The sequence below is a fragment of the Glycine soja genome, chromosome 9 (genome assembly GCF_004193775.1).
Source record: "Glycine soja cultivar W05 chromosome 9, ASM419377v2, whole genome shotgun sequence".
NCBI classification, from domain to species: Eukaryota; Viridiplantae; Streptophyta; class Magnoliopsida; order Fabales; family Fabaceae; genus Glycine; species Glycine soja.
This window is the reverse complement of record NC_041010.1, coordinates 39,566,806-39,585,897: the sequence shown is the minus strand read 5'-3', so window position 1 is coordinate 39,585,897 and position 19,092 is coordinate 39,566,806. Positions and strand designations below refer to the sequence as shown.

At 34.4% G+C, this 19,092-nt stretch overlaps 1 protein-coding gene across 1 annotated transcript; it reads left to right on the top strand.

Moving 5' to 3' along the window:
• Nucleotides 1-346: 346 nt before the first annotated feature.
• LOC114367559 lies at nucleotides 347-10,899 on the top strand. The gene is made up of 7 exons (XM_028324756.1): nucleotides 347-507; nucleotides 605-691; nucleotides 2,775-2,978; nucleotides 3,680-3,844; nucleotides 3,996-4,049; nucleotides 4,141-4,290; nucleotides 10,456-10,899. Exons 1-7 carry the CDS (start codon nucleotides 382-384, stop codon nucleotides 10,843-10,845), a joined length of 1,176 nt encoding a protein of 391 aa, XP_028180557.1. The 5' UTR covers nucleotides 347-381; the 3' UTR covers nucleotides 10,846-10,899.
• Nucleotides 10,900-19,092: the final 8,193 nt, after the last annotated feature.

Genomic DNA, 19,092 nt, shown 5'->3' with positions numbered 1-19,092 from the left:
TATAAATATCATGGTTAAAAAAATCAATAGTTATGAGAAGGAGCTAGTATTTTTTTTTTCGTATTAATTAATATGATTTGTGTGTGTGTGTGAATTTACGTAAATGGAGGGGAGTATCATTACGATTGCTTTTCCATAAATTATTTAATGTCATTTATGATATCCTTAACTTTCGTCAAACTCATTCATGAACTTATTAAATTTTTTAACTCAGTTTTCTGTATTTTTTTTATTAACTTTCTTTGAATACTACTGAATATCCTTAAATGCAACAATTTTACCTTTTTACACACACACACACACATATATATATATATAAATAGGCACACACAACAGAAAGAAATATACAAATATTGAAAAACGATTTGCTTTGTTAATTTGATGGCGTTGATTCTCCTTTTATTTCTTGGTATGAGCATATCATACTACGAAGTTGATGCAAGGAGCAAAAATCTACCAGATATGCAACAGAGTTTTACCAGATCACTAAATTTGAAGAGCATTCTTGTACTATAATTTTAACTTTTTTTGAATGTTTTAAAGTATGTTTTTGAATCCGTTGTTAATAAATGTGCTTCCATTGTCATTTTGTTTACTTGCACAGCCTACAATGAACAGTGACTTTGAGTGCATCGGTATATACAAGCAACCAGCTTTTAAACATCGTTTGTTGAAAAACCACAAAATCCAGGTAAATAATGCTCTCACCAGCTAAATAATATGTAAATTGACTTGTTCATCCATTAAATTGATGTAATGCGATTACTAAATGATGGTTGTGTTTAGTGGAATAATTTAGTATGTGCATTTTGCTGTACGCAAATATTCATTGAATTACTTGAGCGTGCGTTTGGATATTTGAGAACTCTAAAGAATTTAAGGTTTTAAGATTCAAAATTGCTTCAAAGAGAATTCCTCCACTCTTTTGTTTAGATAAACTAATCAAATTCTTCATTTTCAAAAATTTGTATTTTGATTAAAAAAAATTAAATTCCTTTCTTTCTAAATTTTGTTGTGATAAAATAATCAAATTTCTTTATTTCTATATTATTATTATTTGTTTGAATAGAGAAAAGGGATAGAAAGAGAGGCGGAGAGAGAACTAAAGAAGAGATGGAAAGCGAACATAAAGAATTTTAAGAATGTGCAATTTTGGTCTTTAATTTTTTAAATATAATTTGATTTTCATGTTTTTGAAATTTAATAATTTTGATTATGATATATGACCCAAACAATATATTAAATTGACATTAATTAAATTACTGACCAACATTATCCATATGTTTTGAAATATTATTATTTATTATGTCAACATATACTTGTCACTTTATCTCTAGAATAGATGAGGAGAGACTAACAGTGGATTTTAATATTCCCGAGTATCTTTTTATTTATTGTACACAAATCTAACTTATTTCTTTAAAAAAGTTAACTCAAACACATTTTAAGGTTTAATATAATATTTCTGATAACTTATTTAAAAATATATTTTACAATAAGCCATTTAAATAAGATCAATTTATTTTTTAATAAATTTAATTATAAATTTTAGTTTGACTTTTTAGGTGGATCAATATGATTAACATTTAAAAAGATAAATAAATTAAAATTTTTAATGTGTTATAACAAATTTAATATAAAAATAATACTAACAATAGATATTTCTTTATGGTTTTCTTATATATGGTATCATGTTAGGCTTAAAAGACTTTTTGAATGACATAAAACTAGCACGTTTACTTAAATAAGTTTTAATAAAACTAATTATCTTGTTGAAACTTAATCACACTCATTCAAAGTTGATCCAACATATTGGTAGGTCTGAAGTGAGTTTGGAAATGAAACTTTTTTGTGATAAAAAACTAGGATTTTTTTTTCTAAACTAATAAAATATTTAATAAAATCATTCATATTTTATTTAAAATTAATTTTTCAAGTTTTTTGGGACGCAAAGTCATTTATTAAATTATTATAATCAATTTTGTGTAACATTTCTTTTTCAATTAATAATAAAGCCTATCAATGTTAGGCTATTTGATAAAAATGCCAAAAATACAAAAATAGTTACAAATTGAGAGAGAGAGAAAGAGAAAGAGAGAATTAGAGAGATGGTGTCACTGTTAGACTAAGAGAAGGAAAAAGTTCTTTTGAGAGAAAAAGAAGAAAAGAGATGAAGAGTTAAAATTTAGAAGAATGTTTATTGATTTATAGGATCAAAGAAGAGTATTATTGTTTTTTATTCAAAATTTAAAGAATTAAATGAGTTAATGAGAATTTTTTTTATTTCCAAACGTGTAGTCGGCATCCTTTGGCCTACATGCAGGATTAACTACAGGACTTCAGGCAAAATAACACAGAGTGTTACTGTTGAATCACCACCCTTAGCAGTACATATGCTTAATAAACATATATTAATGACAAAAAATTGGTAGGCCTAAAACATGGACTTGGATCACCTTACCCTTGGACTGACCGGTTACTCATTGTCCATCTCTTAGGATGTATTAAGCTAGAATTGAACACAAGTTTTTTTTTTCATACATTTCATGTGTTCTCCACTAAATTATATCTTGAGTAGAATTTCTATACACATATAATGTAAGCGATATTTACGTTATTAGTAAAGGAAAAATTAAGTTAAAAATGACTTTTTCGTAAATTAAATTCAATAAAATGTAGAAACTTTTTCTATTTTCGACGCATGTACTATTTACTCTTGAAATTATTTCTTCTATATATTCAATTTAACCTTTCTCTATGCTTTCGCAAGGTAGCTTAATCCGACTTTCTCAAGGTACACGATGCAAACCAGACTGCCGTTCATGGAAAAAACTTTTCAAATTCATAATTCCAACAAAGGATGTCCTTCAGGAAAAGTGCCTATTCGCATGATAAAACTGAGGCAAGAAATCAACTATAATTTTTCAGAATCACAACCTGAAAATTTTCGTCAATATTCCCGGATCCCCTATCAACATGTAAGTGGATAAATTATTAATTGATCATATTTTATTCTTTGATTGTGGAAATTTTGAGTATAAAATGTGCCTGAATGTTATTTGATTGTGATATTATATACTTATTAATTAGCATCTTTCATTTATGAGCAGGTTAATTTATTTGTTTAAAAAATCCAACTCTATCCCATTTAAAAAGTTTTTTTAGGGCTAACAGACTAGTTTATTTAAGTAATTAAATATAAATAATTTTTTTTCCTCTTCTTATCATTATTATTATATTGAAATTGTTACAATATATTAAAATCATATATTTATTTATCTTTTTTTAATATTAATTTGTATGTGGAGCTAAAGTCTATATGCTCGTTGAAGGGTAAATTTACATCATTTTTAGATGTCTTATTGCAAAAGAGACTTTTAAATAAGCTGAAAGTTAGATTAAATGACATTAAAAATGAATTTACATCATATAAGCATGTCTGATCTGAATAATGGTGCAGGGTTTGTCTAATTGACTTAATTAAAAATGGAATTAAACAATCTCATTTTGAATAACCAATAAAATTTAGATATTTATCTTATTCTAAAATTCTCTCATTAGGATTATGACTATCACATGTATCATTTTTTTTTTATTTTTTTTCATATCATTTATGTGTAAAATCAAATTTTTATATTTATTAAATAAGAATTAATAATTAAAATTATATATTCTTTAGTTTGCTACACTTGAGACAACTCCAAGTACAACCTATCACGGAGCAAGTGCATGGATCAGCGCCAGTGATAATCTATTGGTGCAAGGGACCCAATATAGCCTTTCCCAGATTTGGCTTCAAAGTGGTCCTCTTTCAGAACTTAACAGTATTCAAGTCGGAGTCGGTGTGAGTTAATTAGTATATATAGTTTTTTTTATGATATTATTATTAAAGAAAGGATGTTTCTCTCTTATATATATATATGTGTGTGTGTTCATATCTATTCTCTTGTAAATTTGATATATTAATCTACTTTATTGATTACCTAATGTAACAGGTTAATCCCAGAGTATATGGAGACGATAAGCCACATCTCGCTAGCTTTTGGACAGTAAGAAATTCGTCGTGTTAATGTATTATTATTAATGAGTCGTCGTACGTCAGTTGTTGTGATTAATAAGATATGTATACTCTGCATGCAGGGGGATAATTTTAAAAAAACCGGATGTTTTGATGCTATCTGCCCAGGTTTTGTGCAAGTGCATCCTCGTATTACCTTAGGACAAACCATTGAACCCTCATTTACAGGTGGATTAGATGGCAAAGACTATATTGCTATCAAAGTGACACAGGTAAATTTTAACACACTTTTAGAGAATTCATATATATCAATTCCATGATATATATATATATATACTCATTATTTTTATTAACTGAATAAAAAATATAATTTTGATTAAATATCATTTCCACCTTTTTGCATTGTAAATTTATTTTATCTTTTGTTCTTTTACATATAATATTCAAAATCCTATTTTAATTTTCTAAAGTTGTAAAAAAAAGTATAATTTATAAAATTAAGAAAAATATTAAAAATAAAGAGATGAAGACATTAAAAGGTCAAGAAACTTACGAATAAAATAAATGAACAATTAATAATGAAGGAAAATTAAATGATGTAATAAATTGAAATAATTTAAAAGCTTAGAAAAAAAATCCTGTAATATAACTTTTATAAAAGCTTTTATATATAAATAGATAGATAAATATATTATTAAATTGATATAAAAGTAAAATATGTTTTTGGCCTCTGAACAACATATTTAGAAAAATTAATTTTAATTCCTTTAAAAAATAATATATTTCTAGTCCCCGTATTTATCGAAAAATACATGTTTTTAATGTCTGATAATTAAACTACTAAAATCATATCATTTAGGTAAATATAGGGAATAAAAATGTATTTAGCTTTTATAGGGATTAAAATCAACGTTTTCAAATATTTTAAAAGATTAAAAAAATATTTAACCCTAAATGTAAATAGACTATAATTAAAATTATTAAAATAAATAAAGCTACAATATGCATCATGCTTGTATACTTTTTTTGCCACCAAACGTTAACGGTTAGTATTAAAATAAAATAAAAACTACATACAATATGCATCATGCATGCATATGCGTGCATAAACTATTTTTGTGATTTATTATTTGCAATTTGTTTATAATATTTAGACCTTATATACCTTAAACCACTGTCTTCAATTTGTCAATTTAGTACATAATCTTATTATTTATAACTAGAAAATTATCAACAAATATAAATAGATAAGTTAAAATATAATTAAAACTACAGAAAATAATTTGACCTGTTTAACTTTTTTTTTGTTGTTGTCTTAATTGTCATTGGTCTCGTGTGATATATAGTAATTGTTGGTTTTAAAAAATATTTAAACCAAGCTTTTAAAAATAATAGCATCGCTATTGGAAGAGTCGAGAAACTACTAGCAATGTTACTTTCACGATTTTTCTTCACCCGCTTAGAAAGAAACATGTAGAAATTTCTAGTAGCTAATTGGACTGCAGTGCCATTTGCTTGCCTATCATGTAACATTTGGAGTATAAGTGAAATCAATTTTAGTTTGTGAATTTCAAGTATTTTCCTCCCTTGTGTGAATGAGTTTGTGTAGAATTTATTTGATTTCTCACTTTATATTTTACTGTGTAAGTAAGTGTGTGTTTGAGTTTAATTTTTGTGTCCAATTGTCAATAATTGGTATCAAAGCTAGATAGCTTTAGTGGTAGTGAGAGAAAAAAAAGTGACTGTGTGAGGAACAAGAGCATTCTGATTTAGTGTTAAAAAATAGAGTTGATACAATTGAGAGAGAGATGACTACCAATTACAACATTGTTTTGGTCTAGTCCCAAACTAGATGAGAAATTAGATTTTTACTAGTGGGAGGCTTTGATGAGAGCACATTTGAGAGTTCACAATCTTTGAAGTTTTGTTGAGATGTGACTAGCTGAAGGAGCTGATGATACCGCTTGGAGGAGAGACCAGGTGGCGCTGTCACAAATTCAACAAGTGGTAGATTTTTCAATTTTTAGAAAAAATCATAAATGCCAAAAACAACAAAAGAAGCATGGAATATCTTGAAGTTGTCTTACAAGGGAGTAGAAAAGGCCCAAAAATCGAAGTTGTAATCTCTGTGAAGAGAATATGAAAGGTACGAAATGTTTGACTCTGAATCTGTAGAACAATATTTTTCACATATTACAAATATTGTCAATAAGATGAGGTGATAGATAAAATTCTATGCACCATGCCAATGAAGTACGATCATGTGGAGACTACGATAATCGAGTCCCATGACACAAATACCATGACTGTAGCAAAGTTGTAGGGTAGTATCGAAAGAGCCACGTGAGTAGAATTTTAAAGAAGACAGGAAAAGTAAGTGAAGAAGCATTGAAGAGTCAAGTGAATGTAGTTGAATCCAGCCAAGGAGCAGAAGCTAGAGGCTGAGGAAATTTTGACAATGGGGGAAAAGGATATTTCAAAGACAGAGGTCAAGGAAATTATAGAAGCAGAGGATGCATAAATTTCAATCAAGGAAGAGACAATAATTTTCGAGCTTTTAACGAAGGAAGAGGTGCAGGTAATTTTGGTGTTGCAAACCGAGGATGAGGTCAAGGTAACAATTACCAAGGTCGAGCGAATTTTAATTGCTTCATCTATGGAAAGTTCAGGCATAGAGTTGCAGACTGTAGACTCAAATAATAGGAAAATGTTGTAGAAAGTCAAAATTCGGGTGAGAATTCTAATGCCCAACAAAGTTTATTTTTAGCTAATAATAATTTTTAGGAGGATGAAAATATCGGGTATTTAGATACTGGTTGTAGTATTCATATGTGTGAGAAGAAAGATTTATTTTCTTCTTTAGACAAAATGGTAATACCGTCAAATTTGGAAACAACGCAAATATTCCTATTTTGCGAAAAGGCCAAATCACGATCAAGTTGGAGGATGGTTCACAAAATTTCATCTCTAATGTTTTTCTATGCTCCTGGACTTCATCACAACTTATTAAGTATGAGACAATTGTTAGAGAAGGGTTTTAACATGATGATTCATCAGGGCTATTGCACATTGATTGACAAAAATGGAAGATTCGTCGCCAAGGTAAAGATGATTCCTAACTGCCTATTCCCTTTAAAAATTCATCATGAAAAACTTTATTGCTTAAGTTCAGTTATTCCAAATGATGACTGGTTATGGCATATGCGCTTTGTCCATTTTTATTTTTTCGGATTAAATTATCTATCAAGAAAAGAACTTGTTTTTGGTTTGCCTATTGTGAATGTTCCTAATGGAGTGTGCAAGACATGTGAAATTGGAAAGAAGCACAAAGATTCATTTCCAATCAGAAAATCTTGGAGGGCAAGAAAGCTACTCAAGATAGTTCACTCAAATTTGTGCTCAGTTAAGATTCCAACACCTGGAGGTAGCAGATACTTTATCACTTTCATCGATGACTGTAGTAGAAAGATGTGTGTATATTTATTTAAGCAGAAATTAGAAGCTTGTGATGCTTTTAAGACTTTCAAGGCGTTTGCAGAGAAGCAAAGTGGGTGCAAAATCAAAGTACTCTGAACTGACAAAGGAAAAGAATATCTCGCTTGCAAAAATTTCTTTGAGCAACATGGAAATCAACATTAATTAACAACAAGATACACGCCTTAGCAGAATGAAGTAACTGAAAGGAAGAATAGAACAATCATGGATATAGTGAGGTACATGTTGAAGGCCAAGAAAATGCCTAAGAAGTTCTGGGCAGAAGTAGTTGCTACCATTGTCTACACTTTGAATAGGTGCCCGACTAAGAGTGTTCATGACAAGATGCCAAAAGAAGCCTAGAGTGGAAGGCGACCATTAATCAAACATCTTAAAGTTTTTGGGTGTATAGCATATGCACATGTTCCAGATCAACTTAGGAAGAAATTGGATGATAAAGGAGAAAAGTGTATTTTCATTGGCCACAACACAAAGTCAAAAGCCTACAAGCTTTATAATCCAGAGACAGAATTTGATTATAAGCAGAGACATGAAGTTGATGAGAAAGACATGTGGGATTGGTCTTTAAAGTCTCAACAGGAGTCGGTGGTGATCGTTGACAACCATGAAGAAAATGACGAAAGGCTACTAGATCCAACACCTGATAAGCCAGAATCATCCAAGAGGCCATAGAGGAATCCTCAACTCCCAGCTAGATTGCAAGACTGTGTCATGTTTAATGACAATAATTCATTTGATGAAGAGATTACAAATTTTGCTTTATTTCCAGACTGTGATCCAGTTACTTTTGAAGAGCCTCAAGTGGCGAGAATTGGAGAAAGACAATGGATAATGAGATTCGTGCTATTAAGAAGAATGACACGTGGGAGTTGGTGGGCTTGCCAACAAACAAAAGGTCAATTGGAGTAAAGTGGGTACACAAGACTAAGTACAATCCTAAAGGAGAAATTGATCGCTTCAAAGCAAGGTTGGTTGCGAAAGGTTATAAACAAAAACCAGGTATTGATTACTTTGAAGTATTTGTTCATGTTGCAAGGTTAGACACTATTCGCATGATCATTTCCCTTTCGACTCAAAATAGTTGGAAGATATATCAGATGGATGTAAAATATGCATTTCTAAATGGTGTTCTGGAAGAAGATGTATTAAGCAGCTTGCAGAATATGTTATTGAAGGAAAGGAAGACAAAGTCTACAGGTTAAAGAAGACTTTGTATGGGTTGAAACAGGCACCAAAAGCAAGGTATAAGAAGATCAATTCCTAGTTTGTTCATAATGGCTTTGAAAGATGTCCTTATGAGCACACATTATATGTCAAATCTATCGATCATGGAGATATTCTCATTGTGCGTCTTTATGTTGATGATCTAATCTTCACTGGCAACAATTCAAAGTTGATTGTAGAATTCAAGGAGGCTATGATAAGCTGTTTTGAGATGACAAATTTAGGCTTAATGTCCTATTTTTTCGGCATTGAGGTTAATCAACGAGATGATGGGATTTTCATCTCCTAGAGAAAGTATGCACGTGATTTTCTAAAGAAATTCTAGATGGATAATTTAAAGCTTGTTTCCACACTAGTTGAAGAAAAGCTGAAGCTGACAAGAGATGTTGAAGGCAAAATGGTGGATGCAACTCTATATAAGAGTTTGATTGGAAGTTTGAGATATTTGGTTGCAACAAGATAAAATATTATCTTTGGAGTCAGTTTGCTTAGCAGATTCATGGAGGAGCCACGCGTTAGTCATTTTGCAAGGAGCTAAAAGAATTCTTAGATATATCAAAGGTACTCTAACTATTGAAAATTTTTTATGCTAAGAACAATCATGTAAAGCTTGTTGGATATACAATCATTGATTGGATAGGAGATATGCAATATCATGGTCCTCAAAGAAACAACTAATAGTTGTACTTTCAACGACAAAAGTAGAATATATTGCAGAAAACAATCGTGTCACACAAGCAGTATGACTTAGAAGAATTTTAGAAGAGATGTATCATCAGTAGAATACTCCTAAATAATATTTTGCGATAACAATTCGACAATTGCATTAAGTAAAAATTTGGTATTCCATGGGAGATCTAAGCATATTGATATTCGGTTTCACAAGATACGAGAGTTGATAGTGGACAAAGAAGTATATATATTGCAGAAACAACTAATAGTTGTACTTTCAACGACAAAAGTAGAATATATTGCAGAAAACAATCGTGTCACACAAGCAGTATGACTTAGAAGAATTTTAGAAGAGATGTATCATCAGTAGAATACTCCTAAATAATATTTTGCGATAACAATTCGACAATTGCATTAAGTAAAAATTTGGTATTCCATGGGAGATCTAAGCATATTGATATTCGGTTTCACAAGATACGAGAGTTGATAGTGGACAAAGAAGTATAGATTAATTATTGTCCGACTGAGGAGCAAGTAGCAGATATTTTTATGAAGCCGTTGAAGACCGAGTTATTTTACAAGCTAAAGAAAATGCTCAAATGATACAAGCTTGATTTAAGGGAGGCAATGTCAGTTAAAAAAATATCTAAATCAAACTTTTAAAAATAATAGCACCACTATTGGAAGAGTGGAAAAGCTACTAGCAATTTCACTTTCAAGATTTTTCTCCACCCACCTAGAAAGAAACATGTAGAAACTTCTAGTAGCTAATTGGATTGCACCACAATTATTTTTTGTTGCACTGCCATTTACTTGCCTATAAAAGGCCACCATCATGTAACACTTGGAGTATGAGTGAAATCAATTTTAGTTTGTGAAATTCAAGTCTCTTCCTCCTTTGTGTGTGAGTGAGTTTGTGTAAAATTTATTTGTTCTCTCATTTTATCTTTCGTTGTGTAAGTGAGTGTGTGTTTGTGAGTTTAATTTTTGTGTCCAATTGTTATCACTAATTAACTTGCCATGTGTGATTGCTTAAATATGTGTAGGATTCAGTATCAGGCCATTGGTGGTTGCATGTAGAAGGAAGTGATGGAAGTGAAGATGTTGGGTATTGGCCAAAGGAAATATTCACTCACTTACGCAAAGGATCATCTTTGATTAAATTTGGAGGTGAAGCTTATGGACCCCCTAATATTGGAAGTCCTCCAATGGGTACTGGAAAATTGCCAAAGACTTCATTTCCTAACTCAGGTTTCTTTGCAAGACTTCAAATTGTGGATTCAAAATTTAGGGAACTTGATGTGAATCCTATAGACATGAAGTCATATTGTGACACCAGTTCAGATTGCTATGATTTGTTGTATCATGGAGATCAAGGGGCTCAATTTAGGCAAGCTTTTCTCTTTGGTGGTCCTGGCGGCCAATGTGGTGTATAACTAAATTTATAATTACATCCATTTTCAATAAATGTTCAGTTTATTATCCATAAAGCGTACTTCACATTCAGCACAATATTATATTAAACTTACATGATGTCAGCAAAACTCTTTTTTTATAAACTTAGAATAAATGCAGTAAAAAAAAGGGAGTCATTTTTCCTTTATTTTGGACAAGGTGAATTCTCCTTTTGTAGGGTGGAAATTGAAACTCCTCAATAGAGCTGGGAGGGTCACTCTTTAAAAGTCGGTTTTAAACTCTATTCCCACTTATATCATGCAAAACATCTGGTTGCCTCAAGATATTTGAGGCTCTCTTGATGTTGCTACTAAAAGATTCATTTGGGTTCTTTCTCATCCCATTGGGTCAATTGGAAAATTATTTGTCAACCAAAAAACAAAGGTGACCTTGGGGTCAGACCCACTAGGGAGAGGCATATTGATATGCTGGGAAAACACATTTGGACGGCTATTCAAGATCCTACTAAGCCTTGGTAATTCAATTTTTCATAGACGTGAATTTCTTGGCTCCTCTTGCACTTGATCGTCTGTAATCAAAGCAGTAGGGGTTCTTGAACCTGGATACATATTCCAGGCTGGTCAAGGGGATCGATCTATCACTTTGGTATGGCTGTTGGTCTACCAAAGGTATCATTTGGAAAGAATTGGTTGATGTTGAGGTGAATGTTCATGATGTTAATATTTCTATAAAAGATTTGCGGGTCAACAACTGTTGGTGTTGGGACAATGTCAGCATTGTTGCTACTGATTGGTTAAAAGATGAAGTCCAAAGCTTATTCCTTAATTCTGACATCCCGGATGACAATCGAGGTCTTCCAACAAATTTGTTTCGTACTAACAAACATATTGCTAGTGATGACAATCGATTTTAATTTTCATCTTCTCCTCGATTGTCCAAAGGCAACAAAGATTTGGGACCTCCTGAATCTAGATGTTCATGTTCATGATCACGACGAGGACAGTTCGAGTTGGCTTAAGAGACATGCTCAAATCTACTTCGGGATCCTCTTTCCTATTTCCTACTGGTTCATTTGGAAAGCTCGGAATAGTGAAGTGTTCTCCGACAAAGTAATACCACACGTGACCCTTCTCAACCCAATCTATAACTTGTTTGATCTGTGTTGAACGATTGGCAAATGCATCAAACTGCTCCAAGAATCCAAATTTTACAGCAATTAATGAATGAAATTAAAGGGTTGATAGATGAAAAATTAAAAGTAAATCAAACTAAACTAATTATCTAAAACATACAAGAGCAAGAAAAATAAAGACTTAGAGAGTTATGATGTGATGTTTGATTTAGAATGCGAATATGATGGGCCTAGACTACCAAAATTACTCTCGATGTAATGCTAATGATTTTTCTTTATTTAATATTATTTCAATTATTATTCATAATTACTCTGATACTCTAATCCCAACCCTAATTCACCTAATCTCTCTCCTAATCCCTTAAGAAAATAAACTAGTTAAATTGCATTAGACAGAGATATGCATAAAAAGAGGTTAAACAATATCATTTTATCCTCAGACATGAATCATTTATATGCTTTTTCTCAATTCTTTGAAAATAAACATTTCTCAATGCCTAAATCCCAAAACAGATACATAAATATGAGTGATCAAACCACAATCAGTAAAATTAAGTATAGAAAAGAGACAGTAAAAGTTAAAATAGCATTAAGTAGAGAGTAGGAAAGAAATTATATCATGAGCGTATGGTTGTTAGGCTCTCAATAATGGAGAATTTAGTATTTCATTGTCATGAGAGACTTTACACTTGGGATTAGTGGGGAGAGAAGAAGATAAAGAGGGATGGAGATGGAGGGAAAGAATGACCCCTAAAGGTTGATTTTCCCTAAATGTGGCAACACTTATGGGAATCCAGGGAAATCTGGCTTTGGTGGCTTGGTTCGTAAAATTCATGGTCGCTTGATTATAGGCTTCTATGATACGTATACGTGTGACGTTTTGACAAACACCAATTTATGCTAAGCTTCAAGCCATTTACCACGACATCAGTGTGGCCTGCCTTGAAGGAAATCGTAACTTGATCTGTGAATCCGACTCGAAGACAACTCTCAAGCTTATTAATGAAGCTGTAATTCTTCTCATCCTCATTAACCCTTATCCAGAAAAAAAAAAGAATCATACAAATACAAGGAGATACAAAAGTTGTGATTTTCTTTGTTAAGATTATTTATATGATTAAATGGATGTGTAAATCAACCGATCGATATAAGATTATTTTAATTTAATCAATAATTTCAAATTTAACTTTTAAATATGTAATCATATTAAAGATTGAAAGAAAAATATAAGGCACATATTAATGTTATAAGATTGGCTGGTGTATAAAATACATATAGTTAGACTAAAAATTTGTGCTGTTAATGGCAAATCAAGGTCCCGCTCTGATAGAAATGTGATTAGTGAAGTGGGGCCTAGGCCAAGGGTGTGGAGAGTTTATACTAGGAAAAAGACAAAAGGAATGAAAGATGATGACGTGGCTATGAACGTATGAGAGTGACTATAGATAGCTATTGCTGGAAGGGAATAAAGAGGAGGGAATTCAGTTAGGACTTGGTGGGGTCACCTCTAGGTGATTTGGGAGCACTGCGTGCTTGGAAATTGGTTGTTACTACCAGTTTGTTATTCTTTCTTTCTTTCTGCTCTTATCTTCCTGCAATTGTGTATCTCACAGCAATACCATTGCAGTTTCATTACTTATATTACACTGTTATATCCATTTTATCACTATTTATGTGCATTAAGACCCATCAATTGGTCCGACCTGCCGGATCAATCTCACACAACGAAGAAGATTATAGATGTCAAGGAAGCCTAAGATGGGAGACCGAGTTGACGCTTTGGAGACACAGATGGGGAATGCGACAACAACGCTGCAAGAGCTCGCTCTTCAAGTGCAGCAACAAAGCTTGATTCTCGCAGAATTAAGCAAACAGATCGAAAAGAGAAGGGACACTTCAGAGGAGGGAGCCTCTGCTGGTGACTCTGCACAGAGTGAATCTCGCCTCGCCGGGAAGAAGGTGAAGTTGCCTCTGTTTGATGGTGATGATCCTGTGGCTTGGATTACACGGGCCGGAATTTATTTCGATGTTCAGGATACATCGGATGATATGCGTGTGAAGTTGGCTCGTCTGAGCATGGAAGGTTCAACTATTCACTGGTTCAACCTATTGATGGAGACTGAAGATGAGTTGTCATGGGAGAAGCTGAAGCGAGCGTTAATTGCTCGTTACGGAGGACGTCGTCTGGAGAATCCGTTCGAGGAACTTTCGACGTTGCAGCAGAAAGGAAGTGTGGAGGAATTCGTAGAAGCTTTTGAGCTGTTGTCATCACAAGTTGGAAGGCTTCCTGAAGAACAATACCTGGGATATTTTATGAGTGGATTGAAACCTCAAATTCGAAGGAGGGTACGTACTCTGAATCCTCGAAATAGGATGGAGATGATGAGAATTGCGAAAGATGTTGAAGATGAATTGAAGGAGGAAGATGATGAGGGTGAGCATCGTGAGGTAAAAAAAGGGGGGTACGAACGTGTGGGCCAGAAGGATTGGGCCGGGTTATTAATGAAAAAAGGGGGACCTCAACCCCGGGATGCAACTCGTTCATTTCAGTCGGGTGGGTCAAACCCGAGTCAGAAAACGGGCCCGAATGGATCCAACACAAATTCCACTTCGTCTCTGTTTTCCTCAGCTCGCAGAGTTGATGGGGGTCCGCGTTCCGGCACGACGGATAGGTGGAAGGGAATACGCAGTATCCACAATGAAGAATTCGAAGAGAGGAGAGCGAAGGGTCTGTGTTTCAAATGTGGGGGAAAATACCACCCTACGTTTCATAAATGTCTAGAACGAGCTCTTAGGGTTCTAATCCTAGGAGAAGGTGAAACCATGACAGAGGAAGGGGAAATTGTAAGCATGAAGGATGTGAAGGTGGAAAGTGAAGAAGAAGTGGAAGTGGAATGTAAGCTGATGGGGGTATTGGGGAGCATGGGCGAGTCTCACACTATGAGGGTTGAAGGGAAGATACATAATGTGGATTTATTGGTATTGATTGATAGTGGTGCGAGCCATAATTTCATTTCTCCCAAAGTGACTACTGCGTTGGGTCTGGTCATCACACCTACAGTAGCTAAGAGTATCAAGCTTGGTGATGGTCATAGGTTGATAACTAATGGAGTGTGTAAAGGGGTCAATATGCAGATGGGGGGGATTGAAGTGATTGTGGATGCGTTGGTGTTGGAGCTAGGGGGAATGGATATGGTGTTAGGAGTTGCCTGGTTAAGAACTCTTGGGAATGTGATTATGGATTGGAAAGCCATGACTATGCAATTCTCTTATGAACATGAGCTGGTGACATTGCAAGGTCAAGGCAGCAAGATGGTCAGACAATGTTATTTGAACTCCTATCTGGAGGATACTCATAGCAGAACTGAGCTGGGCTGGTGGTGGGGTCATCTACAGTCAATGGAAGCAACCAAATCAGTGGTTCCCAAAGGCTTAAAACCTATACTAGAAGAATTTTAGGAAGTGTTTGGAAACAACATTCAGCTACCCCCTGAGAGGAGTCAGGTGCATCGGATTAATCTTTATCCTGATCATGGTGCCATTAATGTCAGACCCTACAGGTACCCTCATCATCAAAAAGAAGAAATTGAAAAGCAAGTGTCAGAACTGTTGAAAGCTGGAGTCATTCGGCCAAGTATGAGTTCATTCTCAAGTCCTGTGTTATTAGTCAAGAAGAAAGACAAGAGCTGGAGGATGTGTGTAGACTACAGGGCCTTGAATAAAGCTACCATACCAGATAAGTATCCAATCCCTATAGTTGATGAGTTGTTAGATGAACTATATGGAGCTACTATGTTCTCTAAAATTGATCTAAAATATGGATATCATCAAATTAGAGTGCATGAGGATGACATCCCTAAAACGACATTTAGAACACATAACGGCCACTATGAATATTTAGTAATGCCTTTTGGACTAATGAATGCCCCAGCTACCTTCCAAGCCACCATGAATAACATTTTTCGGCCTTATTTGAGAAAGTTTGTCTTGGTATTCTTTGATGATATTCTGATTTACAGTAGAGATATCGAGGAACACCAAATGCATTTGAGGGTGGTTTTGTCTGTTTTAGTTGAGTATTGTTTTGTGGCAAATCAAGCAAAGTGTAGGTTTGGTTGTGCTCAAATTGATTATCTTGGCCATGTCATTTCTGGAGAAGGTGTGGCAGTGGACCCTGAAAAGGTGAAGTGTATTCTTGCATGGCCCACACCAAAGAATGTGAAGGGGGTACGTGGTTTTTTGGGTCTCACAGGGTATTATAGAAAGTTTATCCAGGATTATGGTAAAATAGCAAAACCTCTCACCGAATTGACTAAGAAAGACAATTTTTCTTGGGGAATAAAAGCTGTCAAGGCCTTTGAGGAGATGAAGAGGATCATGACTTCTCCCCCCGTGCTAATCCTTCCAAATTTTGATTTACCTTTTGAAGTTGAGTGTGATGTGGCTGGCAGAGGTATAGGTGTTGTTCTGATGCAGCAGAGACGACCTATTGCTTTCTTCAGTAAAGCTTTATCTGATGGGAATCTGGCAAAATCTGTCTATGAGAAGGAATTGATGGCCCTTGTGCTTTGTATTCAGCACTGGAGACATTATTTATTGGTAGAGAATTTATTGTACACACAGATCATAAAAGCTTGAAGCATTTTTTACAACAGAGAGTTTCATCTCCAGATCAGCAGTGTTGGTTGGCCAAACTACTAGGCTATCAATTTGAAGTTAAATACAAGCCGGGCTTAGAGAATAGAGCTGCTGATGCTCTGTCCAGATGTCATGGTGAGGTAGAAATGAATTCTATTATTTCTTTTCCCTTGTGGGCTGATAGACAGAAAATTTTGGATGAAATAACTAATGACCCGTACATTCAAAAGTTACTGAAAGAAGTGCAGGAGTCTCCTAATGTTAGACTTAGGTTTCAGGTGAAACATGGAGTTTTACTTTATCATGGCAGGCTGGTGATCTCCCCCGAATCACCCTCTATTCCTTGGTTATTGGAAGAATTTCATAGTACTCCTGTTGGAGGGCACTCAGGTTTTCTGAGAACATACCGAAGACTGGCAGATTCCTTATATTGGGTGGGGATGCAGAGGAGTGTAAGGGATTATGTTAGATCTTGTGATGTTTGTCAGAGACAAAAATATAGTGCTACTACTCCTGGTGGTTTGTTACAGCCTCTACCTATTCCTAATGGGGTGTGGGAGGATTTGTCCTTAGACTTTATCACTGGGTTGCCTAAGTCAAAGGGTTATGCGGCTGTGTTAGTGGTTGTGGATAGACTATCTAAGTATAGTCATTTTGTTTTACTCAAACATCCATATACTACTAAGTCAATTGCTGAGCTCTTCGTGAAAGAAGTGGTGAGACTTCATGGAATTCCAAGTTCTATAATCAGTGATAGAGATCCTTTATTTGTGAGTCATTTTTGGATGGAGCTGTTCAAGTTACAGGGTACTAAGCTGAAAATGAGTTCAGCATATCATCCGGAAACAGATGGTCAAACAGAGGTGGTTAACAGGTGTCTGGAAAGTTATCTACGATGCTTTGCTTCTGATCATCCAAAGACTTGGTCATTGTGGGTCCCTTGGGCTGAGTTTTGGTACAACACTACCTTTCATGTGTCTATTGGGAAGACTCCGTTCGAGGTGGTATATGGGAGACAACCTCCTGCATTGTTGAGATTTTTGTCTAATGAGACTAAGGTGGCTGCTGTGGCATTGGAGTTGAGTGAAAGAGATGAGGCCTTGAATCAACTCAAACTCCACTTGCTCAAAGCTCAGGAACAAATGACAAGGTATGCTAACAAGAAGAGGAGGGACTTGTGTTTTGAAGTTGGAGAATGGGTCTTTCTGAAACTTAGACCCCATAGACAACAATCAGTGGTAAAAAGAATTCATCAGAAACTCGCTGCAAGATTCTATAGACCTTTCCAGGTGGCAGATAAGGTTGGCGAAGTAGCTTACAAGTTGAAACTTCCATCAGCATCCAGAATTCATCCAGTTTTTCATGTGTCATTACTTAAGCGAGCTATTGGGAACTATCAGGTACAGGGAGAGTTACCCAAAGATTTGGAAGTGACTGAGGAGACTGATGTGTACCCAGACAAGGTGTTGGGTTCAAGAGTCATAATACAAGGGGGTAATGAGGTTCAGCAGACCTTGATACAATGGAAAAATAAAGCTCTAGAGGATGTGACATGGGAGGATAATGAAGTCTTACGTGGCCAGTTTCCAGAATTTTGCCTTGAGGACAAGGCATTGTCTAAGGAGGTGGGAGTTGATAGAAATGTGATTAGTGAAGTGGGGCCTATGCCAAGGGTGTGGAGAGTTTATACTAGGAAAAAGACAAAAGGAATGAAAGATGATGACGTGGCTGTGAACGTATGAGAGTGACTATAGATAGCTATTGCTGAAAGGGAATAAAGAGGAGGGAATTCAGTTAGGACTTGGTGGGGTCACCTCTAGGTGATTTGGGAGCACTGCGTGCTTGGAAATTGGTTGTTACTACCAGTTTGTTATTCTTTCTTTCTGCTCTTATCTTCCTGCAATTGTGTATCTCACAGCAATACCATTACAGTTTCATTACTTATATTACACTGTTATATCCATTTTATCACTATTTCTGTGCATTAAGACCCATCACACTCTCTACCTGATTTGCCATTATGATTTGTTGGCAAATCAAGGTCCCACTCCCTACCTGATTTGCCATCATGATTTATTGCTTGCATCAATTGTTTGAATAAGATTGGCTCATACGTGCATAGAATGCTTGTGTTTTAGACTAAAAAATTGTGTTGTCAAAGGAAAATCATGCAAGTCCGGTTCCTCTCCCTATCTGATTTGCGATCATGATTTGTTGTTTGTATCAATTGCTTAAAGATGAAAGGCAATACAAAAAAAAAAAAAAAAGAGCAAACAGCAGCTCATCAGCTGGGTCCGAGGGCATTGAATATCTCACCAAAGGAAAAAAAAAATTGATAGACTCCCAAATCCTTTATTTCACTTCCAGAGAGTATGATATACAACAATAAATAAATATAATGTGATATAATATAATAAAATACTAAAATTGGTGGATGTAGTAAATCCTACTTCACATTTAGAGAGTGAAAGAGATAAAAGAAATAAATATATAATAT

Bases quoted from the DNA above. Each gene is read 5' to 3' on its own strand.
- LOC114367559 (XM_028324756.1), top strand. From the start codon at position 382: ATGGCGTTGATTCTCCTTTTATTTCTTGGTATGAGCATATCATACTAC. The intron at 508-604 runs GTACTATAATTT...TTACTTGCACAG, and splicing joins TAAATTTGAAGAGCATTCTT to CCTACAATGAACAGTGACTT. The intron at 4,291-10,455 runs GTAAATTTTAAC...AAATATGTGTAG, and splicing joins TTGCTATCAAAGTGACACAG to GATTCAGTATCAGGCCATTG.